A 27,110-nucleotide genomic window follows, 5' to 3' on the forward strand; every position below is an offset into this window, starting at 1 on the left:
GTTTCCACAGAATCCCTCATTTTCCACTTCTTAATTAGAGTTTGAACACTGCTGATTGGCATTCTCAATTGCTTGGATATCTTTTTATATCCCTTTCCTGTTTTATACAGTTCAATTACCTTTTTACCGCAGATCCTTTGAAAATTATTTTGCTTTCCCCATGACTCAGAATCCAGACACGTCAGTGCAGCACTGGATGAAAGATGCAAGAGTCTTTCAGGAGTCCAGAAACTCACTGACCTTTTATACACACACACTGATTACAAGCAAACAGATCACAGGTGAGGATGGTTACCTTTAGTAGCCATTCAAACCCGTTTGTGTCAACTTGTGTGCATGTTATCAGGCCAAAATCTCCAGGGTATGTAAACTTTTGATCAGGGTCATTTGGGTAGTTTCTGTTGTCATTATGATTTAAAAAGAGACAAGGAAAAAAGAAAGAAAAGGCTGTATTGTTGATGCACAGGAATAAGGGTGATCTAATTATCACCACATTCTCAAGAATTCATAAAATTTAACTTTTATTGTCGTCAAATTAAAATGGTGTGACAATAACAAAGACACAAACTACGAGTATAGACGAAACATAGAGGTTAAAATCAAGACACATACAACATATACCACAAGTGCAAATGGAATAATAAATGTGATTAAAGATTAAAAAATGTGTCCGCGTATTGATTCTTATGTCCTATTATATGATATTGCTCTTAATCTTACACCAGCCTGATAATCGTTGTCAGCAGTTGGTCACTATGTCTTTACATGACCATTTATTGATATAAATATATCATATCAGAACTGCTTCACTCGTATTTATTATGTTGACAGCTGACAGTATCCTTCAGACAGCAAGTATAATATATTGTATAGATATCAAAGTTGTCTGTTTATTATTCTGTACGCAGAAGAGCCTTATTAGAAAAAAGTACGATTTACTATATATCTGTCAATAGTTCAGTATTTTGATACATCCTTCTTAAACCTTCCAAAGGACGTTCATGAAAAAGGGCAAATTCAATTATTCTGCCTGAGAATTGGCACATAAACTACACCAATTGGTGCTTATGTGCTGATTATGGTTGTAAATAGTGCTAGTGAGATGCAGTGTAATATTGTGTCTCATAAGTTATATTAAATATACTTGTAACTTTAATGAGAATCTCTGTGATCGCATGAAGCGACTGTAACAAAGATCATGATGTTTCAGGTATTGGGAAAGAATACCTTCTTCATTCATTGGTTTTTATAAATAAAAGGGGATATAGCTATTTTCTCTTAAATTGAGATATATTAAATTCATTGTTATAATAAGGTGCTCTCCCCAAGTGGGATATTAGCATCTGGTATAGCTAAATCAACATAAGAAATAGCTATATATTTATAATATTGACACTGAGGAATGAAGAAGGTATTCTTTCCCAATACCTGAAACATCATGATGTGTTATACACAGACGTGTCATAAGTTACTGCACGGAGGGTATTATACACAGCCATGTCAAATGGGTTACATACAGACATGTCATATGTACAGATGTGTTATGTTACTGCATGGGGGTGTTGTTCACAGACTTGTCTTACGTGTTATACACAGACGTGTCATACATGTTATACACAGAAGTATTATATGTTACTGCACGGGGATGTTATACACAGACGTGTCATATGTGCTATACACAGACGTGTCATACATGTTATACACAGAAGTATTATATGTTACTGCACGGGGATGTTATACACAGACGTGTCATATGTGCTATACACAGACGTGTCATATGTGCTATACACAGACGTGTCATACATGTTATACACAGATGTGTTATATGTTACTGCACAGGGGTGTTATACACAGACGTGTCATACGTGTTATACACAGATGTGTCATACACAGACGTGTCATACATGTTATACACAGAAGTATTATATGTTACTGCATGGGGATGTTATACACAGACGTGTCATATGTGCTATACACAGACGTGTCATATGTGCTATACACAGACGTGTCATACATGTTATACACAGATGTGTTATATGTTACTGCACAGGGGTGTTATACACAGACGTGTCATACGTGTTATACACAGATGTGTCATACACAGACTTGTCATACATGTTATACACAGACGTGTCATACATGTTATACACAGATGTGTTACATGTTACTGCATGGGAGGTGTTATACACATGTGTTATATGTTACTACACAGCGGGTGTTATACACAGACGTGTTATATGTTAATGTATGTGGGGTGTTTTACACCAACGTGTCATACATGTTATACACAGATGTGTTATATGTTACTGCACGGGAGGTGTTATACACAGAAGTGTTATATGTTATGGCACCGGGGGGTGATGTACACAGACGTGTCATACGTGTTATATACAGACATGTCATACACAGATGTGTCATGTGCTATACACAGATGTGTCATATGTGCTATACACAGATGTGGCATATGTGCTATACACAGATGTGGCATATGTGCTATACACAGATGTGGCATATGTGCTATACACAGATGTGGCATATGTGCTATACACAGACGTGGCATATGTGCTATACACAGACGTGGCATACGTGCTATACACATATGTGTTAAATGTTACTGCATGGAGGGTGTTATACACAGACGTGTCATACGTGTTATACAAAGACGTGTTATATGTTACTGGACAGAGGGTGTTATACACAGTGTCGTCATATGTGTTATATACAGACGTGTCATGTTATTTTACATATCATACGTGTTATACACAGACGTATCATCCGTGATACACTTATGTGTCGTGTTATGCACAGACGTGTCATATGTGTTATGCACAGACGTGTCATATGTGTTATGCACAGACGTGTCATATGTGTTATGCACAGACGTGTCATATGTGTTATGCACAGACGTGTCATATGTGTTATGCACAGACGTGTCATATGTGTTATGCACAGACGTGTCATATGTGTTATGCACAGACGTGTCATATGTGTTATGCACAGACGTGTCATATGTGTTATGCACAGGCGTGTCATTTGTGTTATACACAGGCGTGTCATTTGTGTTATACACAGGCGTGTCAATTTGTGTTACTCACAGACGTGTCATATGTTACTACATGGAGGGTATTATACACTGACGTTTCATTCGTGTTATACACAAATGTGTTATACAGTATGTTACTGCACGGAGGGTGTTATACACAGACTTGTCATACGTGATATATACAGATGTGTCATATGTTACTGCACGGAGGGTGTTATACACAGACATGTCATACGTGTTATACACAGACGTGTCTTAAGTTACTGCACAGAGGGTGTTATACACAGATGTGTCGTGTGTTATATGCAGAAAAGTTATATGTTACTGCACGGAGGGTGTTATACAGAGCCGTGTCATATGTGTTATACACAGCCTTGTCATATGTGTTATACACAGCCTTGTCATATTACACAGCCTTGTCATGTGTGTTTTACACAGCCATGTCTTATGTGTTATACACAGCCGTGTCTTATGTGTTATACACAGCCGTGTCTTATGTGTTATACACAGCCGTGTCTTATGTGTTATACACAGACGTGTTATATGTTACTGCACGAAGGGTGTTATACACAGACTTGTCATATGTTTTATATACAGACATGTTATATGTTACTGCACGGAGGGTGTTATAAACAGACTTGTCATACGGGTTATATACAGACATGTTATATGTTACTGCACGGAGGGTGTTAGACACAGACATGTTATATGTGTTATATACAGACATGTTATATGTTACTGCACGGAGGGTGTTAGACACAGACATGTTATATGTGTTATATACAGACATGTTATATGTTACTGCACGGAGGGTGTTAGACACAGACATGTTATATGTGTTATATACAGACATGTTATATGTTACTGCATGGAGTGCGTTAGACGCGGACATGTCATGCTGCTGTGTATGAGGCACACTGGGATTTCCATATCAGACAAAGTATATCTTACACTCTATGGGGTCACTAAGGGGTATTGATTGCCCATAGCAACCGATCACAACAAGTTCCTGATCATTGTATCATGTATGTGACAGGCGAGGTGCTGGAGAGTTTCCTGAGCATTGTATCATGTGTGTGACAGGCGAGGTGCTGGAGCGTTTCCTGATCATTGTATCATGTGTGTGACAGGTAAGGTGCTGGAGCATTTCCTGATCATTGTATCATGTGTGTGACAGAAGGCGAGGTGCTGGAGCGTTTCCTGATCATTGTATCATGTATGTGACAGGCGAGGTGCTGGAGCGTTTCCTGATCATTGTATCATGTGTGTGACAGGCGAGGTGCTGGAGCGTTTCCTGATCATTGTATCATGTGTGTGACAGGCGAGGTGCTGGAGCTTTTCCTGATAATTGTATCGTGTGTGTGACAGGCAAGGTGCTGGAGCGTTTCCTGATCATTGTATCATGTGTGTGACAGGCGAGGTGCTGGAGCGTTTCCTGATCATTGTATCATGTGTGTGACAGGCGAGGTGCTGGAGCGTTTCCAGATCATTGTATCATGTGTGTGACAGGCGAGGTGCTGAAGCGTTTCCTGATCATTGTATCATGTGTGTGACAGGCGAGGTGCTGGAGTGTTTCCTGATCATTGTATCATGTGTGTGACAGGCGAGGTGCTGGAGCATTTCCTGATCATTGTATCGTGTGTGACAGGCGAGGTGCTGGAGCATGTCCTGATCATTGTATCATGTGTGTGACAGGCGAGGTGCTGGAGCGTTTCCTGATCATTGTATCATGTGTGTGACAGGCGAGGTGCTGGAGCGTTTCCTGATCATTGTATCGTGTGTGACAGGCGAGGTGCTGGAGCGTTTCCAGATCATTGTATCATGTGTGTGACAGGCGAGGTGCTGGAGCGTTTCCTGATCATTGTATCATGTGTGTGTGACAGGCGAGGCGCTGGAGCGTTTCCTGATCATTGTATCATGTGTGTGACAGGCGAGGTGCTGAAGCATTTCCTGATCATTGTATCATGTGTGTGACAGGCGAGGTGCTGGAGCTTTTCCTGATAATTGTATCATGTGTGTGACAGGCGAGGTGCTGGAGCGTTTCCTCATCGTTGTATCATGTGTGTGACAGGCGAGGTGCTGGAGCGTTTCCTCATCATTGTATCATGTGTGTGACAGGCGAGATGCTGGAGCTTTTCCTGATAATTGTAATGTGTGTGTGACAGGCGAGGTGCTGGAGCGTTTCCTGATCATAGAAACATAGAATGTGACCTCAGATAAGAACCACTTGGCCCATCTAGTCTGCCCCTTATTTTATCCTTTAGGTAATCTCAACCCTTTTTGAACCTTAATTCTGTGTAAGGATATTCATATGCCTGTCCCAAGCATGTTTAAATTGCTCTACAGTCTTATACCCCTTTTCCACTAACGAGCACGGGTCGCAGCCGGGAGCCTGACACGGGAGCTGCCCCCTGCTGCGACCCGTGCTCGGTCCCTTTCCCATTAGCAGTCACAACCCGGCAAATGCCGGGTTGGTGACGCTTCTAGTGACACGGCAGGGGCGGCGCAGGGAGATCACATGATCTCCCAGCGCCGCCTTCCCTATGCACTGTGAACGGGAGCCGTGTCACCTCGACACGGCTCCCGTTCACACTAGACAGCTAGCCGGGTTGAACACGTGTTCAACCCGGCTAGCTACCAGGGTAGGATTCCCGGATCACTTGATCCGGGTTTACCCTTTTCCACTTGCAAAAAACACGGGTAAATGCGCGCCCCCGTGCATTTACCCGTGTTTTTTGAGCTAGTGGAAAAGGGGTATTAGCCTCTACCACCTCTGATGGGAGACTATTCCACTTATCCACTACCCTTTCTGTGAAGTAATTTTTCCTTAAATTTCCCCTGAACCTCCCCCCCGCCAGTCTCAGTGTATGTCCTCGAGTTCTAATACTTCTCTTCCTTTGAAGAATGTTTCCCTCCTGAACTTTAAGACCCTTGATATATTTGAAAGTTTCTATCATGTCCCCCCTTTCCCTTCTCTCCTCCAAACTATACATGTTAAGATCTTTTAGCGTTTCCGGGTAAGTTTTGTGATGTAGACCATGCACCATTTTAGTTACCCTAATTTGTACACTCTCTAATGTATTTATATCCTTCTGGAGGTATGGGGCCTAATTCAGATCTGTTCGCTCGCTAGCTATTTTTTGCAGCGCTGCAAACAGAATAGACGCCGTCTATAGGGGAGTGTATTTTAGCTTTGCAAGTGTGCGAACGCGTGTGCAACCGCCTTGTACAAAAACAGCTTGCGCAGTTTCTGAGTAGCTCTGACCTTACTCAGCCGCTGCGATCACTTCAGCCTATTCGAGCCCGGAATTGACGGCAGACACGCCTGCGTTTTTCCAACCACTCCCAGAAAATGGTCGGTTGCCACCCACAAACGTCCTCTTCCTGTCAATCGCTTTGCGAACGGCTGTGCAAATGGTTTCTTCGCTAGAACCACTGCAAAACAACGATCCGCTTTGTAACCGTACGGCGCGCCTGCGCATTGCGGTGCATACGCATGCGCAGTAGTTACCTGATCGCTGCACAGTGAAAAACGCTAGCGAGCGAATAGATCTGAATTAGGCCCATGGTCTCCAGAACTGGACACAGTATTCCAGATGGGGCCGTACCAATGACCTATACAGTGGCATTATCACTTCTTTTTTCCTGCTACTGATTCCTCTCCCTATGCAACCAAGCATCTGACTAGCCTTCCTCATTGCTTTGTTACATTGCTTTCCTGCCTTTAAGTCACCGGAAATAGTGATTCCTATATCCCTTTCCTCCTCAGTAGTTTCCATTATAGTACCATTGATACTATATTTAGTTTTGTGTTTTTGAGTTCCAAGTGCATGATTTTGCATTTTTTAGCATTAAACTGTAGTTGCCAAGTTGTTGACCATTTCTCAAGCCTACCTAGGTCATCAATCATTTGTTTTACCCCTCCCGGTGTGTCTACCCTGTTGCATATCTTTGTATCGTCTGCAAAAAGGCACACTTTCCCTTCAATACCATTTGCAATGTCACCAACAAAGATATTAAAGAGAACTGGTCCAAGTACAGATCCCTGGGGTACTCCACTGGTAACATTTCCCTCCATAGATTGCACTCCATTAACTACAACTGTCTGTTTCCTATCCTGCAACCAGGTTCTTATCCATTTAACTGATTTATAATCCACCCCCAGGCTTTCAAGTTTATTTAGTAGTCTGCGATGTGGGACAGTGTCAAATGCCTTACTAAAATCTAGATATGCTACATCTACAGCTCCCCCTTGATCTACTGTATTATTTTCGTCACAGAGTCAAAAAAGTCAATAAGATTTGTTTGGCATGATCTCCCACCAGTAAATCCATGCTATTTTGGATCCTGTAAGTTCTTTGATTTAAGATATTCCACAACTCTTTCTTTTAATAGTTTTTCCATTACTTTCCCTACTACTGATGTAAGGCTTACTGGTCTGTACTTACTTGTTTCTTCCTTGCTTCCACTTTTGTGCAGTGGAACTACATTAGCTCTTTTCCAGTCCTCTGGAATGGCACCTGTATTTAGTGACTGGTTAAATAATTCTGTTAAAGGTGTCACCAGCACATCTTTTAGCTCTTTTAGGATCCTTGAGTATATCCCATCTGGCCCCATTGATTTATCCACTTTTAGTTTTGAAAGTTCTGTTAGGACCTTCTCCTCTGTAAATGTACTTTCATCTACCTTATTTTTATGAATGTCCTTGTAACTTAACTGTGGCCCCTTCCCTTCTCCTTCTGTAGTAAATACTGAGCAAAAATAATTATTTAGGTAATCTGCTATTGCCATGTCTCCCTCCACCAAATTCTCACTCTTTGTTTTAAGTCTTATTATTCCTCCATTTGATTTTCTCCTTTCACTTATATACTTAAAAAAAGTTTTGCCCCCTTTATCTACTGACTGGGCCATTTTCTCCTCAGCTTCTGCCTTTGCACGTCTGATCACTTTCTTAGCATCCTTCCATCTGTCAAGATACACCTCTTTGTCGTTATTATTTTGAGTCTGTTTGTATTTCCTAAAAGCCATCTTTTTTGCTTTCACACTAGTTGATACTTCTTTTGTGAACCACGTTGGCTACCTTTTCCTGGTGCTTTTCCTAACCCTTTTGATACAAAGGTCTGTTTCCCTTAGTATTGCACTTTTCAGTTTTTCCCACCTCTCCTGCAGTCCTTCCAAGTTCCTCCAGTCTGCCAATGACTCACTTAAACATCTCCCCATTTTTGAAAAGTCAGCATTTCTAAAATCCAACACCTTTGTTTTTGTGTGACAGGAGTTGGATCCTGTCTTTATACTAAACCATACTGCTTGATGATCACTGGATCCCATATGTCAGGTCTCTAGGATTGTCTGTCCCCGGCGGGTGCGCTAGTGGGTCAGTGTTGGTATGATGGATAAAACGTGGAGGCAATAGAAAAGTCCTGCGCATAGGCGCTGATGTTTTATTATAACTGGGCAGATGGGATAACACAGAGTGAACAGAAAACCGGTAATGGAATGACAATGATTGATAACGGAATTTGAATAACTGAGGTCTCTTGCAAAGGAAATATAAAACAACAAATACTGAAGGCAGATGATATAAACTAAAGTCCAGTAGTACTTGATAGCACACAGTCTCGGTATAACATAAGATAAAGTAACTTGAAAAGCAGAACTCCGATATGCATAAGAAACACACAGTCTCTATAAAGCACAAGTCCAGGTAGCCTTACTAGGCTCAAGCAGGAGACAGTCTCTAAGCAACTAGTTGTTATAGTGCTGGAATGCACAGATGGAATACTGATAGCAAGTGCACAGGTAAGATGGTAATACGAACACCTGAGGAGAGTCTCTGCTGCTGGTGGATTGTGGCTGGATGTAATTGAAGTCCGGAGTAACAGGAGAGCTGTGAAGGTGAAAACTGGAACAATGGAAATAACCACGGGGAACGCTGGAAACAGGAACACAGGAACCGGGAGAACTTAGGCACACGGTATGTGACTCGTTGTCCGAGGCAATGTGAGAGAGCCACGGACTGGAAGTTAAACCCCTTGCTCAGCAGTGATTGGACACAAAGCTGCAGGCGGAGATACAGCGCTGGATTGAACACCAGGATCAGCTGAGTGCAGGTGTCATGGCAACGTCCACACAGGCCGGACACCGGCACGCAGCAAAACCCACACAGGACCAGACTCAGGGGTACTCAGCAATGCGGAAGATGACGCTCGTGGTCATTGCACCCATGCAGCCGCAACTGGGGCCATGACCTCCGGAGGCCTGCACACAAGCGCGCTGGTAAGTGAGACGCAGCTGAGCGCCGATTCCTGACACCATATATCCTGTCACCATTTGTAAGAATTAAATCTAATATTGAGTCTTTGTGAGTGGGCTCTCTCACCAATTCTTTGAGAGATGCTCCTTGTAAGGAATTTAGAGATTTGCCACTTGTAGATGAACTTGCAAAATTTTACATCAGGCAAATTAAAGTCTCCCATGATTGACTTCTCCCTTTAAAGCCATTTTAGTGATGTCCAACAATAGGCTCCTGTCCAAATCCTGGCTCTGGCCTGGTGGTCTATAGATCACCCCAATGTGAATAATGTCCTTCTCCCCGGTTTCTATGGTGACCCAAAGGGCCTCAGTTTTATCTTCAATATTTTGTATTAAAGTAGCATTTATGCTTTTTTTCACATACATTGCTACCCCTCCTCCTATTCTTCCAATTTTATCCTTCCTAAATAAATTGTATCCTGGTATAGCTATGTCCCAGTTATGATTCTCATTGCACCATGACTCTGTAATTGCCACAATGTCCAGGTTATCCCTTGTCATTATCGCAATTAGCTCTGGAATTTGGTCTCCTAAGCTCCTAGCATTTGCACACATAGCTATAAGAATTTTGTCTGTGCATCTGTTACTAGTAGCCATGTCCAGACAGTACAAAATAAATGACAAGTTGAAAGTTGAAATTACCTGTTTGGTGATGTTGCTCAGTGTTTGGTATTTGTTTTTTTTACTAATCAGGAATCACACTCTGTCCTTTACACCACGACTACACCTCACTAAATGTAAAGATATAGTACACCTGACCACAATGGCCAAATGATCAAAAGGAGGTAAACACCAGACAGCATGCAATAATAAACTATGTTTCACTGAGCAACTTCCCCACACATGCAATGCCAATTACAAGCAAATCATTACATCAAAAAACATACATAAGTTTGCATAAGAGAGAACTGTAGTGAGCAGATTGGGGATGTCTTTTCATAGTTTAAAAAGACAGATAACATTGGTACAGGTGAGAATTTTGACGTTTTTTGTAAGCTATAGACATAAATTTGAGTAGTTGCGGATGAAGTGGAAAGGTCTTGCAGCGTTCCAAACACAGATTTAAGTTATAAGTGTCTGGGTTACTCAGACTGGAGTAGTTTGATGTGTAGAGGAATTGGACTCACATTTGTTTGAAAGCTCTCCTTCAGTGGTCCAGAATGGGTTGATTGTTGTCCTTCTGTTTTCCTTCGATTTAACGTCGGTGTAACGTCAAAATTATGTTTAAAATTGTAGTTATCTTTGAATTATGTCCTTTGAATTAAGGGCCACAAGCCTTCTAAATGCTCTTTAAGTAATGGGCCAAGCATGTGTAAAGACTGATTACACCCAAACTCCAATGATCCCTCCCCCAGCAGTGGCTAGTAATAAAACAGCTTAAAGAAAACAAGCTAACATACCAACCAACTGAGATTTATCACAGTCATGTCCTCATGCCTATACTCAGGAGATAACATCCCAATTTATCAATAGCAACCCATCATGTGCATAAGCAATCTAATACAAAAACAGATGCCTTATGGATATAGCAGTGCTATAATTGTTATCACCCAATTTGCTAACTAGTATTTCAGTGAAATCAGTAGTGATAATCTGCAGCTCTCATTTTCAGTATACCTAGGCAAGTATATATTCACAAGCAGTCATTTGGGTGAAATGTTCTGCAGGAGGCTTGTACATGGATCATTGTATCATGTGTGTGACAGGCGGCGAGGTGCTGGAGTGTTTCCTGATCATTGTATCATGTGTGAAAGGCAAGGTGCTGGAGAATTTCCTGATCATTGTTTCCTGTATGTTACAGACGGCGGGGTGCTGGCACTGGAGAAGGCTGAGAGCCTGGCAAGAGGGGCAGCCCTGAAATGGGCTTCTGGTATATTCTGTCGTCCTGACCAGCTGGCACACCTTGGCCATTACCGGAGACGGGAGACACAGCGCAATAACTCCATACAGTCTCGGCTAAAGGTACGCGGCGGGGTATGCGCAGTGATGTTGTTAGCACATGGACATGCCTGCGCCGGTAGTAACACAAGTTACTGTAACAATGTAATACCAAATATCAGTAAATAAAACCTGAACTTCAGTACATGCATATATCCTACAATGATTACAAACAGCACCACAGCCACTAACGAGCATTAATGTGGACATAGTCATCTCAGTGTATATATCCTAGACCTGAGCAGGCTCCAGCTGCATAGACGATGGTACTGGGGTTCCCTGGCTGAAGCCTCATGCCCAATCTCCCCTTTATGTGCTTGGGGAGACGATGCTGTTCCAGTAAGAGCAGGGGAGGCGGTGGGGGGCAGGGGAGACTGTGAGGGCAGGAGAGACTGAGAAGGTGAGAGCAGGGGAGGCGGTGAGGGCAGGGGAGGCGGCAGTGTTGCAAGTATGCGGGTATGCTCGGATACGGAGTACCCTTAATAATTTGGCAGCGGGTACGCAGTACCACCTGCCACACACTTTGCCATTGCCACAATTATAATGTGCCACAAAGCAACAAGACCATGGTGCTTGGCAGCATGAAGGCCCCTCCCACTTTGTCAGGGTTACTGGGAATGCGACAGTGGCTGTATTTTCTTGTTATAATGGTGGCATTACTATATATTGTTATTAAATTGGGGGCATTACTATATATTTCTATTATACTGGGGGTATCACTACATATTTTTAGCCTTGCCTCCAGAATCCCCCAAAAAAGGGGCTGTGTCAAGTGGCCACACCGCTAGTGTCATGTAGCCACTCCCACTAGCAGCATGTGGACACGCCCATTTTTCATCACTCAGTACCCATAAGAAAATATTTCTTCATGCACCACTGGGAGGCGGTGAGGGCAGGGGAGATGGTGAGAGCAGGGGAGGCGGAGATGGTGAGGGCAGGGGAATCGGTGAGGGCAGGGGAATCGGTGAGGGCAGGGGAATCGGTGAGGGCAGGGGAGGCGGTGAGGGCAGGGGAGACGATGAGAGCAGGGGAGACGGAGATGGTGAGGGCAGAGGAGACAGTGAGGGCAGGGGAGACAGAGGCGGTGAGGGCAGGGGAGGCGGTGAGAGCAGGGTAGGCGGTGAGGGCAGGGGAGGTGGTGAGAGAAGGGGAGATGGTACCTGTCCAAGGCTCCACTTTAGATTTTAGCCCATTTGATGGAATTAAACAGCGTAAGGGCTGTTTCATACTACCCGGTTTTCACCGCATGGCAAAAAGCCGGACAAACTTTGTCCAGATTTTTGCCATCCGGCAGGGTCTTTCACACACAACGGCTTTGAGCCATGTGTAATGCTGTGCTCATGCGCAGCGGTGGCGGCTAAAAAAACAGTGTGTGTGAAAGCTCCCATTCACACACACGGTTCTCTGCCTACAAAGACGACACGGCCCCAGCCCGGCAGCCGGACCTTTCAGTGGACATTTCTGGCTGCAACCCGCCAGCCTGGCCGGGGCCATGCTGTGTGAGAGCCCCCATATGCAGCAATACTCAATAAAAAACATGCACGGGAAAAAAACGGACGGCTTCTTGCCGTCCGGTCAAAACCGATGCGTGTGAAATAGCCCTGAGGGAAGAATTGTCTAATTTTGTGCCCACTCAGAATATATCTGGTTCACAGCAGGGTGTATCCAAGACAGAACATGATACTGTACTGTTAGACAGTCTCCAGAAGGGTCTGGGGCCATGGAATCTGGGGAGGTTCCATCATGAGCCAGGTCTATGGATGGCTTTAGGTTTAGAGAGAACGTCCTTTTCACTTGAGAAATGATTGGCTACATCAGGGCCTAAGTCACGCAGGAGAGATTTTGCTGAGAGAGCATCTGGTTTGTGTGAATCTGAGGTTCCCTCTGAAGAGGAGGGTTGTTTGGCGGGATTCTGATTTGGAAGAGTCAGTCTTATTCACTGAAGATAGTATTGGTGTACAGGGTGTAGATGGTTTGGTCAAAGCTGTTGGTCAGGTCCTTGATTTAGGTGATAATGTCAGTCAAGAAAATGTATCTAGTTGTTTATTTAGGACTAAGAAGTTGAAAGGATCTGGGTTTTCCTTCCTCGGTGCAGTTGTGTGACTTAATTGCAGATCCGTGGCAGAATCCGGAGAAGAAATCCCAGGTACCACATAGGTTTCCATCCATGTATCATATCCCTGAGTGCGATATTGTGCACAGAGAACAGTCACCAAGGGTAGATGTTCTTATTGCAAGATTGTCTAAGTCTACAGCCCTCCCTATTCCGATGGTGCCCCCTTAAAGACCACTAAAACCGTAAATGTGAAAGTACTCTTAAATCCATTTATATGGCTGCAGGGGCTACGCTTAGACCTAGTATGGCCTCAGTGTGGATAGCAAAAGCTCTGGAGAAATGGACTGACGTGTTAGTAGAAGGGATTCAGAAGTTAGTAGAAGGGATTCAAAAGCTCTGGAGAAATGGACTGATGTGTTAGTAGAAGGGATTCAGACAAACGTCTGAATCCCTTCTACTAACACGTCAGTCCATTTCTCCAGAGCTTTTGCTATCCACACTGAGGCCATACTAGGTCTAAGCGTAGCCAAAGGTCTCAGTTGTTGTCTATAACAGAACATCTCAGAATAGGAGCACAGTACTGGGGTGAGGCTGCCTTAGACACATCTGTGATGCAGTGTCCGCTACACGAGTAATGTGGATGAAATCGTGGAAGGCGGATACAGAAATTTTTGGAGAATTTACTAGTTGAGGGTAAATGTTTATTTAGTCCTGAATTAGAGAAACGGAGTTATGTGGCCACAGGTGGGGTCATTTAAGACCAGAAACAGGACTTTTCATCCATCCTTTAAACATCAACCCAGTCCTTTCAAGGCAGGGGGCAGTTTTCTATGGGCAGAGGTTTTGGTTATAGAGGTAAACAGCCCAGGATGGTTAAAAAGGCTCCAGGGAGCAGACTTCTTAGGTCCAGGATAAATCTGTATGACGGGTGTTCATACACCCAGAGATTTCTCAGGTAGGTGCTCGTTTACTGTTACCAGAGGGGGATACCTTCCACAGATGTGTGGGTAACAGACAGAACAGAATGAGGTTGTTATCGGCATCTCAGGGATAACGCCAAGAAGATTTTTTGCAAAAAAAATGTCAGAATGAGAAACGGAAACGTATAGCATTATGTCAGGCCATACGCTGGCCTTCAGCATTCAGGTGTAACCATATCCATTCTCAACTGCCAAAGAAAGATCAGGTTTTATTACAATCTATATATGGTCCAAAAACCAGACGTGAGTCACAGACCCATATTAAATCTAAAGGAATTAAATGCAAAACTAAGAAAAGACCAATTCAGAATGAATTCTATAAGGTCAGTTATAAACGGAAGTGAGACAAACACGGTGTTGGCCTGTACAGATATCAAGGGTGCCCACAATGCATCCGGAAAGTATTCACAGCGCTTCACTTTTTCCACATTTTCTTATGTTACAGCCTTATTCCAAAATGGAAAAAATTAAATTTTTTCCCTCAAAATTCTACACACAATACACAATATCGGTGGTCATTCCGAATTGATCGCAGCCAGCAACTTTTTGCTGCTGCTGCAATCAATAGTCCACGCCTATGGGGCAGTGTATTTTAGCTTAGCAGGGCTGCGATCACTTGTGCAGCCCTGCTAAGCTAAAAAAAAATTCACTCAAAACAAGACTAGGCCTATACCTACTTACCCTGCGCGATGGATCCAGCGATGATGGGCTCGGCTTTGACGTCACTCCTCCACCCTCCGTTCACCTGGGCACACCTGCGTTTTACTCACCACTCCCCGAAAACGGCTCCAAACGGTCCAGATCCGCCCTACACCGCCCTCTTCCTGTCACTCTTCTTTGCGGTCCATCCTGCGACCGCTTTCTTCTTTAGCCGCGACGTAACCCGGTGACCCCTGTCACCGGGCAGCATCGCACACGCGCACTGCGGCCGCAGCGCATGCGCATTCCGCACCCGTTTGCACTGCAGCGATAAACCGCTGCGTGCCAACGGGTCGGAATGACCCCTATAGTTGGCATAGTTATTATTGCGCGTGCACAGGGCCTGAACGAACGGCACTAGGAAGCAGGACTGCACAACACCGGAGGGCAGACATAGCGCATCACTATGACGCCAGGCCCAGGGATCATACATACGTACCGGTGATGTGTGGAGGTACTCTACCGCGAAAAACCGGTGAAGTGCCAAAGCAGCAACTTTAAGCAACTGATGATACATCCGCCCCAGTGTTTTCTGCACGTCCTTCTTGTCAGCCTAAAGTGGTGTCAGATTTTCATGTAAATCAGGAAATAGTTATTTCCTCCTTTCCTTAAGCAGACGAGGCAATTGGAGAGGAAATATTCTCCTGGCTGGATGTGGTTAGTGTTGGGGATTTCCTTGGACAGGACTGCAAGTATGAGCAAGTTTATTAATTCTGTGTGACGCTACTAAGAAAAGGTGTGCCGCCATATAAGCAGGTGATGACCATATGGATTATGGCTAGGATTAAGCAGGCAGATACCGGGGCTGATAGGTAAGATTTCAGCTCATTCCTCTCCCTCAGCAGGTACTTCATGGGAAGCATGGCATGGGGCATCCGCTGGGCAGATATGTAAAGTAGCTACATGGTCCTCCAGTCATTCACCAGATTCTATAGTTTTCAGAACTTTGCGTCCAGTGAATCTGACTTTGGACATAGTCATTCCGAGTTGATCGCAGCCAGCAACTTTTTGCTGCGATCAACTAATACACGCCTATGGGGGAGTGTATTTTAGCTTAAGGCTGCGATCGCTTGCGTAGCCCTGCTAAGCTTAACAAATTTCAAGCAGAACATGACTAGCCCTGGACATACGTACCCTGTGCGACGATCTCAGCGATGCTGGGGCCGGGTTTGACGTCAGACATCCGCCCTCCGTTCTCCTGGACACGCCTGCGTTTTCTTCACCACTCCCCGAAAACAGCAGACAACGGTCCGGTGACGCCCAGGAACTCCTTCTTTCTGTCAATCTTTTTGCGGTCATCTCTGCGACCGCTTTCTTCGTTCTCCACGATGTAACCCGGCGACCCCTGACGCCGGGCAATGACACGTGTGCGCAGTGCATCCGCCGCGCATGCGCATTCCGGACCCGTTCGTACCGCAGCGACAAACTACTGCATACGAACGAGTCGGAATGACCCCCATAGTGTTCAGATAGGACCCCCAGGAGCAGCTTTTCTACATCCCTATGGAAAGAGGTATCCCCAAGGAAGAAAAGAGAAAACAGGATTTTTTTGGAACTTACTAGTTATATCTCTATCTTTGACTTCATCTAGGGGACACTTCGATCCCTCCCTTACTCACTAGCGCATGATGGGGGGGTTTATAAGTACCCAGAAACCCATTGTAACATACCAATTTTATTTTTAATTGTCATGTACCCATGGCCACAATCGGAGCCCTGCCTCCTCATGACTGTATGTAATGATACACAGGACGGTGATGATGGGCCAGAGCTAATATAACATCATGTCATATTGGCTCCACCAACCCACGAATCATGGCATTTTGCCGTGGGGCCTAATGATGAAATGTGTCCCCCTGTTCAATGCTAGGTAACAATCTCCTCTGTCCCCCGGCATGATGTGCTGCTATACAGTGACCAGCGGTAGTGGGCAGGTGAGAAGTGTTACAGGAGGGGTGCAGCGATCTCCTCTCTCCCCGGCATGATGTGCTGCTGTACAGTGACCAGTGGTAGTGGGCAGGTTAGAAGTGTTACAGGAGGGGTGCAGCGATCTCCTCTCTCCCCGGCATGATGTGCTGCTGTACAGTGACCAGTGGTAGTGGGCAGGTGAGAAGTGTTATGGGAAGGGGGCTGGGCAGCGATCTCCTCTCTCCCTCGGTATGATGTGCTGCTGTACAGTGACCAGCAGTAGTGGGCAGGCGAGAAGTGTTATGGGGAGGGGCGATGGGCAGTGATATCCTCTCTCCCCGGCATGATGTGCTGCTGTACAGTGACCAGTGGTAGTGGGCAGGTGAGAAGTGTTATGGGAAGGGGGCTGGGCAGCGATCTCCTCTCTCCCTCGGCATGATGTGCTGCTGTACAGTGACCAGCAGTAGTGGGCAGGCGAGAAGTGTTATGGGGAGGGGGGATGGGCAGTGATATCCTCTCTCCCCGGCATGATGTGCTGCTGTACAGTGGGCAGGTGAGAAGTGTTACGGGGAGGAGGGGTAGTGATCTCCTCTCTCCTTGGCATGATGTGCTGCTGCACAGTGGTCAGCAGTAGTAAGCGGCACATGAGAAGTGTTGCAGGGAATGATTATGGGGGGGGCATTCGGATGATGGGTTATCATTACTTTAGTTTACTTTTAGTATTGTAACACGTTTGTATCATTTGTTCTGTGATTTTAGTCTGTACTGCAGTCGTATCTTGAAGGGGTGGAACATGGCTTATCGCAGCTGCGAATGGCGTACACGGAGGTCCGTCATGTACAGCAGGCTCTCAGCAAAGCACAAGACATCTGGAGGACAGGTGAAGGCCCACGCAGCCGCTTACAGCCCATTCACCAGCTAGTGATGGAGCATGTCCAGCTTTCCGTGGTTATACAGAGTCTCCCATATATTTATACAGGTGAGAGACGGGATACAGACAGTAGAAGGGTCACAGATTTCCTTACAAATGTCCAACTCTGTAGACTCTGTTACTAGAATTGGGCACCTGATTAACTTGGATTAGGGTGAAAGAGGAAAAGCTCTTCATAGTATAGTAGCGTAGAAAGTAGAAACCACAGTCCATGATGTTCTCCACATGGAATGGTGGCAGTAAATGTATCATCAATATTCCAATATATAATACGTAAAAAGGGGTACAATTAGTAATTACTCCCTGCGTTAGTACCCGACTAACTTGGCATTTAATAAACACATAAAGGCGATGTAATAGAGTCGCAACAGGTCGCAGTGATTTTCCAGCAATCATGCATTCAAAATCACTGGATGTTATAGGTGGTATGCGTTATGGGGCCACCCTGAGGGTGTGCCTCACGGGGCCACCCTGAGGGTGTGCAACACGGGACCACCCTGAGGGTGTGCAACAGGACCACTCTGATATTACTAAACCCTGTTGTTTGTTGTTCTTCTCTTTCTCTGCTCACAGTGCCTACGCTGATTGATCAAACTCGAGATCTTATTGATCACCATCATCTTCTGAAGGCTCATGTCAACCTAAGGGATCTTGAAAACCTTAGAGATGATGTACTGTACAGATTACAAAGGGTCAGCCCATTTGTAGATTCTAGTCACTGTGTACAACATAGCGCAGAAGCAGCAGATTTAGTGCAACAGTTTTTTGCTGGGGTTCAGGATCTGAGTGAGGAGTTGGGTCGCACTCTGTTTTCACTGGCAAGTTCAGCACTGAGTGTGGCAAGCTCTGACCCTGCTGTCTTGGTCTCCGCCATCCGTATCATTGAGCGAGAAGAGTTTCTGGATGCAGAAGAGACCAGAGGTCCACCACAACAGCTGTGGAAGCCAATGGGTCGCCCCAAACGCTGGAGAGAGCAGTTCTTCCAAGCCTTGGAGAAGGGGGTCTGTGAGAGACTGATGGGCTCTGAACTAATGTGCGACAATTTAAATGCAAAAGATCTGGCAATACATTTGAAGGAACTTCAGGACAGAGTAGTGGCAGAGCTTCAGTCTGTGTTCTCTGTTCTGGCACCCTGTGTCCCTCCACACTATGACCTCTGTCGGGCCGTAGCCTTAATGTGCCACCATGCTACCTCTCATCACCTTCATGATATCCTAAGCCAGGACCTTCCTCATAGCACCATGTACTGTGTCCTCCACTGGATAATGATAATCTATCCCAGGTACTGTTGTAGTCGGTGTGCTGGGGTGATACCAAAGGGGGGGGGGGGCAGCCCCCTCTTTGTCTGCTGTTTGTTGTGACCCCTCCCCCTTTATAGCACCTGATATAATTATCTCCAAGAATGATTGATCAGCTACCACTGTTTGTCTGCATGTGTGAGAAGGCATTGAATGGGAGCAGCATTTGGAAGGCATACTGGTCCTTGTAGTGCCAATTAGAGATTTTAGGGTGGCTCTCAGGTAAGCTAGCCCTCAGTCTGGATGCAGTTCTGTATGAGCCTTTATCATGAGGCCTTACTGTAGACAAATCACATGGCCCTATGTTGGCACTGCCATTATGTAGTGTTAGGACTGCTGATATCGGAGAAGCTTTGATGCGGCTCAGCAATTTTTGCAAACGCATGTAACCAATATCTCTGAAATTCTATTACCAGAAAGGTTAAAGTATTGTTACAGGTAATAGTCGGTGCGCTGGGGGGATACCAAGGGGGAGGGGTGGGGGGAGGGGACGAAGCACCCCCTCTCTCTGTCTGCTGTTTGTTGTGACCCCTTTTATCTTACTCCAATCCACATACCACAGGGGGTAAGCCCACCCTGAGTCTTTTCCAGCCAATCAGGATATCTTACAAAATATAAATAAATAAATTACATTTTAAAAGGATATAAGTGCATAAAGCAATTTCCTCCTTCTTGTCATACACAAAGTTTGGTGTCCTTTAACCACTTAACTGATGATTTATTTAGGGAAAAAAAATATTATTATTTTTAAATACCCCCAAACATCGAAACATCGATCTGGAACATCGTGACCATCGGAACATCGCGGCTTTCATTATGAAAGCTGGGACAGCCTAAAGGTATACAGGGGGGGTCTGGGGGTGGCTTGGGAGGGTTCATTTACACTCCCCAGCGGCTGCCATTGTCTGACCGATCAGCAGCACGGCAGACACAGCAACGGAGGGAAGTTTCGCTTCCCTGCCGCTGCTAACACTCTCTATCTGACTGGTCGCATCCTGTGCGACCAGGTCAGATAGAGCACTTGCAGGCATGGTCGCATCTGATGCGACCATGCCAGGCAAGTGGATAAACTCCATCCTTTACCACCTAGCAGTTTACACTTCGCCTTTGATACATTTATCACATAGCTTCAAAATATGGTTTGTATCTGATTTCTCAAACAAATGTACCTCATCCCTTTCCTGCATATACCATACCAATTCGTATATCAATCAAACCAGCTACATAAATACAGGTTCCAAACCCAATATGACACTTTATATATGGAATAATGAAATTCCCCTGTGATTAACGCCTTAGTCTATGGAACTTACACTCCCAGCCATTACCTGCTGTGCTCTGTCCAACATCAAAAGGTTTTGTCATTCACCAGATCTGCTAGGAGAGGGCAATTAGCATCCCATTTCCTGGTCACAGAAGATAGGGGATCCTTTTTCAGTTATATATAGTTAGTGCATTGTTTTCCTTTTAAAATACATGTGAGCACATCTTAAATATAAATACATGTAAACATGCAATCCTACAGCTGTGCACAGAGCACTACATATGACATGTTAAAACACATCATTTAAAAATTGGCACCAAGCACCCATTGTCTCTGTAAAATGGCACCGGCAGGGAGGGCTAAGCCCTTAAGTGCCGCCATTAACCATGTGGCCGATGGGGTCTCCGGCCGGGTTTACTACGATATGCCGGCGGTCGGGCTCCCGGCGACCAGCATACCGGCGCCGGGAGCCCGACCGCCGGCTTACCGACAGTGTGGCGAGCGCAAATGAGCCCCTTGCGGGCTCGCTGCGCTCGCCACGCTACATGCGCCACACTGTTTTATTCTCCCTCCAGGGGGGTCGTGGACCCCCACGAGGGAGAATAAGTGTCGGTATGCCGGCTGTCGGGCTCCCGGCGCCGGTATGCTGGTCACCGGGAGCCCGACCGCCGGCATACTGAAGACCACCCCTCCGGCCACAGGTGTCATATATAGATGGAATATTCCTCTGTGTTACTTTGTATAGTACATGACATTCCTTACAGGCTCTGTGTAGTGTAGCAGTATATTACCGGATGCTGGTTGTGCCGTTTGTGTGTGTCATATAGAGATGGGCAATAAGAGAGGGACACAAGATGCAAAGTGGTGGTGGGGGGGCTGGAGATAGGCCGGCGTTGGGGAGAGATGTTCTCAGCAGTCACAGGGAGGAAGGTGAGAATAATGGGAGTGCAGATGAGGAAGATCCAGGTAATCGAAGGTAGGGGCAGTAAGAGAGGGGCTAGCGGTACAATGTGGGAAGGGACTGGAGATACCTCTGCAACCACCAAGTCTTTTGGTTCTCCACACAAATATTAACATTTCACACTCACTTATAGGTATGTAGCTTTTGACTCTCACAGGCTCGTGAGTTCGACAAGAGACACTGAGTATACACTAGGTTAAAGAGTATTTTAATCCGAAAAATATTTCCAAGGTTTGAGTACAGAAGATTATTACAAATATGGACAACAGATTATAATGCATTGGCTTCGGAAATAAAAGGGAGAACACAAGGAGACAAGACTCAAGGCTGCTTATGTAAAGAGACCTGTGACAGGACACAGAACATACAAGTGCACACCTCACTCACATTTGACTTCCCTCCAGGTAGTAAACACTTTGTGCTGTTTTCACCTCATTTTCATTTTCTGGCTCCATAGAAGAACATAAACTATCTCCCCACCAGGTCACATTCAGGAGACAGCATAGAACAGGCCTGGCAAACCTGTGGCTCTCCAGCTGTTGTGAAACTACACATCCCAGCATGCCTTGCCACAGTTTTAGCATTCCATAATAGCAAAACTGTGGCACGGCATGCTGGGACTTGTAGTTTCACAACAGCTGGAGAGCTACAGGTTGGCCAGGCCTGGTATAGAAGCTATTTTAATGTACAAAACCAGGTAAGTAGAATACAACTGCTTTATAAATACAATTTACATAAGATAGTTCTGGTAAGTGTTTCTGAGTTTAATCTCTACAAGAGGAAGGGCAGATGGTGGAAATCCAGGGACTGTTATCCAGGTAGTAGTTACAGGGAACAGAGTGTCTCCGCTGCATGTAGAGGGAGGAAGGCATTAGGGGGATGGAGGAAAGGACATTGAGATGGGTGGGAAGGGAGTGGAAGAGATAATGGTGGAATAATGGATTGAGGTAGCTGATCTATTGCATATTTTCCAGTGAGGACATGATGGGACATCCTGACCTGTCATCGGAGATTGACATTCCTGGGCTGGGACCCCTCATGCCCCCTGAAATGATGGAGGAGCAGCTAAATCGTTACACGCGCAGTGTGCGGGTGAGATCTGTACATAAGCTAACTCATGTGTAATGTTCTGTGGGGTTAAACCCAGCTACCAGCTTAGATGACCAATCCAGTCCTGCCATTCCCCAATGATGACAGAAAGGGGCTTAATGGTGATCTCACCCTTGGGAAATATGGCTTTCCCAGTGCTGGCACAGCAGAGGGTCTATCCCAGTGCCGGCACAGCAGAGGGTCTTTCCCAGTGCCGAACAGCAGAGGGTCTTTCCCAGTGCCGGCACAGCAGAGGGTCGTTCCCGTTGCCGGCACAGCAGAGGGTCGTTCCCGGTGCCGGCACAGCAGAGGGTCTTTCCTAGGGCCGGCACAGCAGAGGGTCTTTCCCGGTGCCGGCACAGCAGAGGGTCTTTGCGAGGGCCGGCACAGCAGGGGCTCTTTGCGAGGGCCGGCACACCAGAGGCTCTTTGCGAGGGCCGGCACAGCAGAGGCTCTTTGCTAGGGCCGGCACAGCAGAGGGTCTTTGCTAGGGCCGGCACAGCAGAGGGTCTTTGCTAGGGCCGGCACAGCAGAGGGTCTTTGCTAGGGCCGGCACAGCAGAGGGTCTTTGCTAGGGCCGGCACAGCAGAGGGTCTTTGCTAGGGCCGGCACAGCAGAGGGTCTTTCCCAGGGATTGCACAGCAGAGAGACTTTGCGAGGGCCTGCACAGCAGAGGGGCTTTTCCAGGGCCTGCACAGCAGAGGGGCTTTCCCAGGGATTGCACAGCAGAGGGGCTTTCCCAGGGATTGCACAGCAGAGGGGCTTTCCCAGGGATTGCACAGCAGAGGGGCTTTCCCAGGGATTGCACAGCAGAGAGGCTTTCCGAGGGCCTGCACAGCAGATGGGCTTTCCCAGGGCCTGCACAGCAGAGGGGCTTTCCCAGGGCCTGCACAGCAGAGGGGCTTTCCCAGGGATTGCACAGCAGAGGGGCTTTCCCAGGGATTGCACAGCAGAGAGGCTTTCCGAGGGCCTGCACAGCAGATGGGCTTTCCCAGGGCCTGCACAGCAGAGGGGCTTTCCCAGGGCCTGCACAGCAGAGGGGCTTTCCCAGGGCCTGCACAGCAGAGGGGCTTTCCCAGGGATTGCACAGCAGAGGGGCTTTTCCAGGGCCTGCACAGCAGAGGGGCTTTCCCAGGGATTGCACAGCAGAGAGGCTTTCCGAGGGCCTGCACAGCAGATGGGCTTTCCCAGGGCCTGCACAGCAGATGGGCTTTCCCAGGGCCTGCACAGCAGAGGGGCTTTCCCAGGGCCTGCACAGCAGAGGGGCTTTCCCAGGGCCTGCACAGCAGAGGGGCTTTCCCAGGGATTGCACAGCAGAGGGGCTTTTCCAGGGCCTGCACAGCAGAGGGGCTTTCCCAGGGATTGCACAGCAGAGAGGCTTTCCGAGGGCCTGCACAGCAAATGGGCTTTCCCAGGGCCTGCACAGCAGATGGGCTTTCCCAGGGCCTGCACAGCAGAGGGGCTTTCCCAGGGCCTGCACAGCAGAGGGGCTTTCCCAGGGCCTGCACAGCAGAGGGGCTTTCCCAGGGATTGCACAGCAGAGGGGCTTTCCCAGGGATTGCACAGCAGAGAGACTTTGCGAGGGCCTGCACAGCAGAGGGGCTTTTCCAGGGCCTGCACAGCAGAGGGGCTTTCCCAGGGCCTGCACAGCAGAGGGGCTTTCCCAGGGCCTGCACAGCAGAGGGGCTTTCCCAGGGCCTGCACAGCAGAGGGGCTTTCCCAGGGATTGCACAGCAGAGGGGCTTTTCCAGGGCCTGCACAGCAGAGGGGCTTTCCCAGGGATTGCACAGCAGAGGGGCTTTCCCAGGGATTGCACAGCAGATGTGCTTTCCCAGGGCCTGCATAGCAGAGGGGCTTTCCCAGGGCCTGCATAGCAGAGGGGCTTTCCCAGGGCCTGCATAGCAGAGGGGCTTTCCCATGGCCTGCATAGCAGAGGGGCGCAGAAGTGATCACACATTACACTCACCTGGGCGACGTCTTGTCTTCTAGGCTTGTCTGAGTCAGTGGATACACAAAGCGCTGGAAGTGGAATATTCGGACTGGCTGAGGGATCAGGAGCCGGACACAGACCAGGATGGGTGTTATATGTCCAGTCTGCAGCAGATGGTCATGCAGGTGGGATCCTCTAACTCACTTATACTGATGTTGACAATGCGTTCAATGAGAGAGATCCAGGAAACCTGGCCTGTAAGCTTCTGAGAATAACGGCCTGATTCTGAGTCTATAATTTTCTAGAAAGCTATAGAGAAATGATAGCTAGAATATTATTGGTTGCTATAGGCAATACCACTGCTTTGCACATTTAGAAGCTTTAGTAAATCTGTTCCTTCGTGTGCCTTGAGGAGCGAGGTTGGGAAACACTGGCCTATACAATGTACATCAGCTGTAGGGTTATTATTCCATACACTAACCAGTGTCTATATATATGTCCAGGGCCAGTACTGGGTTCTTCTACCGCTCCCCCCGACTCCTGCACTTACTCCAGTGTTCCGCAGGGCAGGAGATTGTTTGCATTTGGAAACCCCCCTCTAGAAATCCTGCATGTGCCCCTACACAGAGAATCAGAATCAGTTTATTGCCAAGTATATCTGTACATAAGACACGAGGAATTAATTTCCGATGACCACAGCTCGCAGACAAGATACAACACATGACATAACATAGGGAAGAGAAGCATGACGGATACATGAGTACATGTTACGTGTATGACATGAAATGGACTAGGGGTGATTGTCGAATTAACCAAGATAGTTGCTTGGGGGAAGAAACTGTTCCTGTGTCTAGCAGTTCTCGCCAGCCGCAAGCTGTACCGTCTGCCAGACGGCAGCCGTCAGAACAGGATGTGAGCGGGGTGGGAGCGGTCATCGATGTTCCTTCCCACCCGCTTCGTGACCCTTGCCCGATAGATATCCTCAATTGCCGGGAGATTTGTCCCTATGATTTTTCTGCTACCCTTACGATTCGCTGTAGTCTGTTCCAGTCATGGGTTAAGGCCGAGCCAAACCACTTTATTATCGAGGTGCAGAGAACAGATTGAATAATTGCCGAGTAAAAGAGGATCAGAAGTTCCTGCGGCAGTTTGAACTTCCTAAGTTGGCGTAAAAAGTACAATGCCATCAATGTTAGACTTCCACCTCAGATCCTTGGCTGTTGTGGAGCCTAGAAATCTGAAGGATTCCACCATCGTTACCGTATTGTCCGCAATTGTCAGTGGGGAGAGTGTAGGGGGGTGCTTCCTGAAGTAAACAATCATCTCAACCGTTTTTGATGAATTTAGCTGTAGATTGTTGTGCCGCACCAGGTGACAAGCCTCTTAACCTCCTTCCTGTACGTAGGCTCCTCCCCCATCCATAATGAGACCAATTAGTGCAGTGTCGTCCGCAAATTTAAGGAGTTTCACGGATGTGTCTTCAGAAGAGCAGTCGTTGGTGTAGAGAGAGAAGAGGAAGAGAGAGAGAACACACCCATGGGGAGCACCCGTACTAGCTGTCCTAACCCCAGAGATGAATTTCCCCATCCTGACTCACTGCTCCCTATCTGTTAAGAAGTTCACCACCCAGGAGCATTTCAGGGACACCTAAGCAGTGCATCTTTGATTTCAGCAGACCAGGAATAATAGTGTTGAATGCAGAGCTGAAGTCCATGAACAGGACCCTCGCATAGCCTTCTGGCGAATCCAGGTGCTGCAGGATTAAGGGGGTGATTCTGAGTTGTTCGCTCGCTAGCTGCTTTTAGCAGCATTGCACACGCTAAGCCGCCGCCTACTGGGAGTGTATCTTAGCATAGCAGAATTTCGAACGAAAGCTTCACTAATTTTCTCGTAACGATTACCCCGCAGTTCCTGAGTAGCTCCAGACTTACTCAGCCATTGCGACCAGCTCAGTCCTTTTCGTTCCTGGTTTGACGTCACAAACACACCCAGCGTTCACCCAGCCACTCCCGCGTTTTGGAACTCGAACGCCTGCGTTTTTCCGCACACTCCCATAAAACGTCCAGTTTCCGCCCAGAAACACCCACTTCCTGTCAATCACACTACGATCACCACAGCGATGAAAAAGCTTCCTTATGCCGTGAGTAAAATACCTAACTTTTGTGTAAAATAACTAAGCGCATGCGCTCTGCGAACATTGCGCATGCGCAGTTAGCGGATAATCGCAGTATAGCGAAAATCGGCAACGAGCGAACAACTCGGAATCACCCCCTAAGTGCAGACCCAGATTCACTGCGTCCTCCACCAATCTATTAGCCCTGTAGGCAAACTGCAGAGGGTCTAGGAGGGAACCTACCGTGGACTTTAAATGAGTCAGAACTAGATGCTCCATCGTCTTCATCACTACCGATGTTAGTGCTACTGGCCTGTTGCTGTTGTTCAGGTCTCCGGAAGAGGAAGGTTTCTTCGTCACTGGAATAATGAGCGAGCGCTTGAGGCAAGCTGGGACCACACCAGTTCCGAGCGACTTGTTGAAGGTGGCCGTGAAGACTGGTGCCAACTGTTCGGCACGTTTTCAGGGCGAAAGGAGATACGCGATCTGGCCCTGGTGCCTTCCTTGATGACCTCTTAGCCCCCCTGGAGTTGTAGTAAACAGTCCATGTACACCCTAGCAGAGGAGACTCGCTACATGACATGCAGT

At 46.8% G+C, this 27,110-nt stretch overlaps 1 protein-coding gene across 5 annotated transcripts in view; it reads left to right on the plus strand.

Moving 5' to 3' along the window:
- Window positions 1-27,110, plus strand: part of EXOC3L1 (exocyst complex component 3 like 1) — a 78,679-nt gene that overhangs the window by 8,945 nt on the left and 42,624 nt on the right. For all 5 annotated transcript variants that reach the window (XR_010189516.1, XR_010189517.1, XM_063945787.1 and 2 more), the window contains exons 2-6: window positions 11,157-11,317; window positions 17,696-17,915; window positions 18,441-19,149; window positions 22,365-22,482; window positions 24,469-24,594. Coding sequence is in view for 3 of the 5 variants with exons in the window: in XM_063945787.1 (XP_063801857.1) it covers window positions 11,157-11,317; window positions 17,696-17,915; window positions 18,441-19,149; window positions 22,365-22,482; window positions 24,469-24,594 (1,334 nt within the window). In the remaining 2 variants the exon portion in view is untranslated. The remainder of the gene's footprint in view (window positions 1-11,156; window positions 11,318-17,695; window positions 17,916-18,440; window positions 19,150-22,364; window positions 22,483-24,468; window positions 24,595-27,110) is intronic.

Source organism: Pseudophryne corroboree, chromosome 11, assembly GCF_028390025.1.
Source record: "Pseudophryne corroboree isolate aPseCor3 chromosome 11, aPseCor3.hap2, whole genome shotgun sequence".
NCBI classification, from domain to species: domain Eukaryota; kingdom Metazoa; phylum Chordata; class Amphibia; order Anura; family Myobatrachidae; genus Pseudophryne; species Pseudophryne corroboree.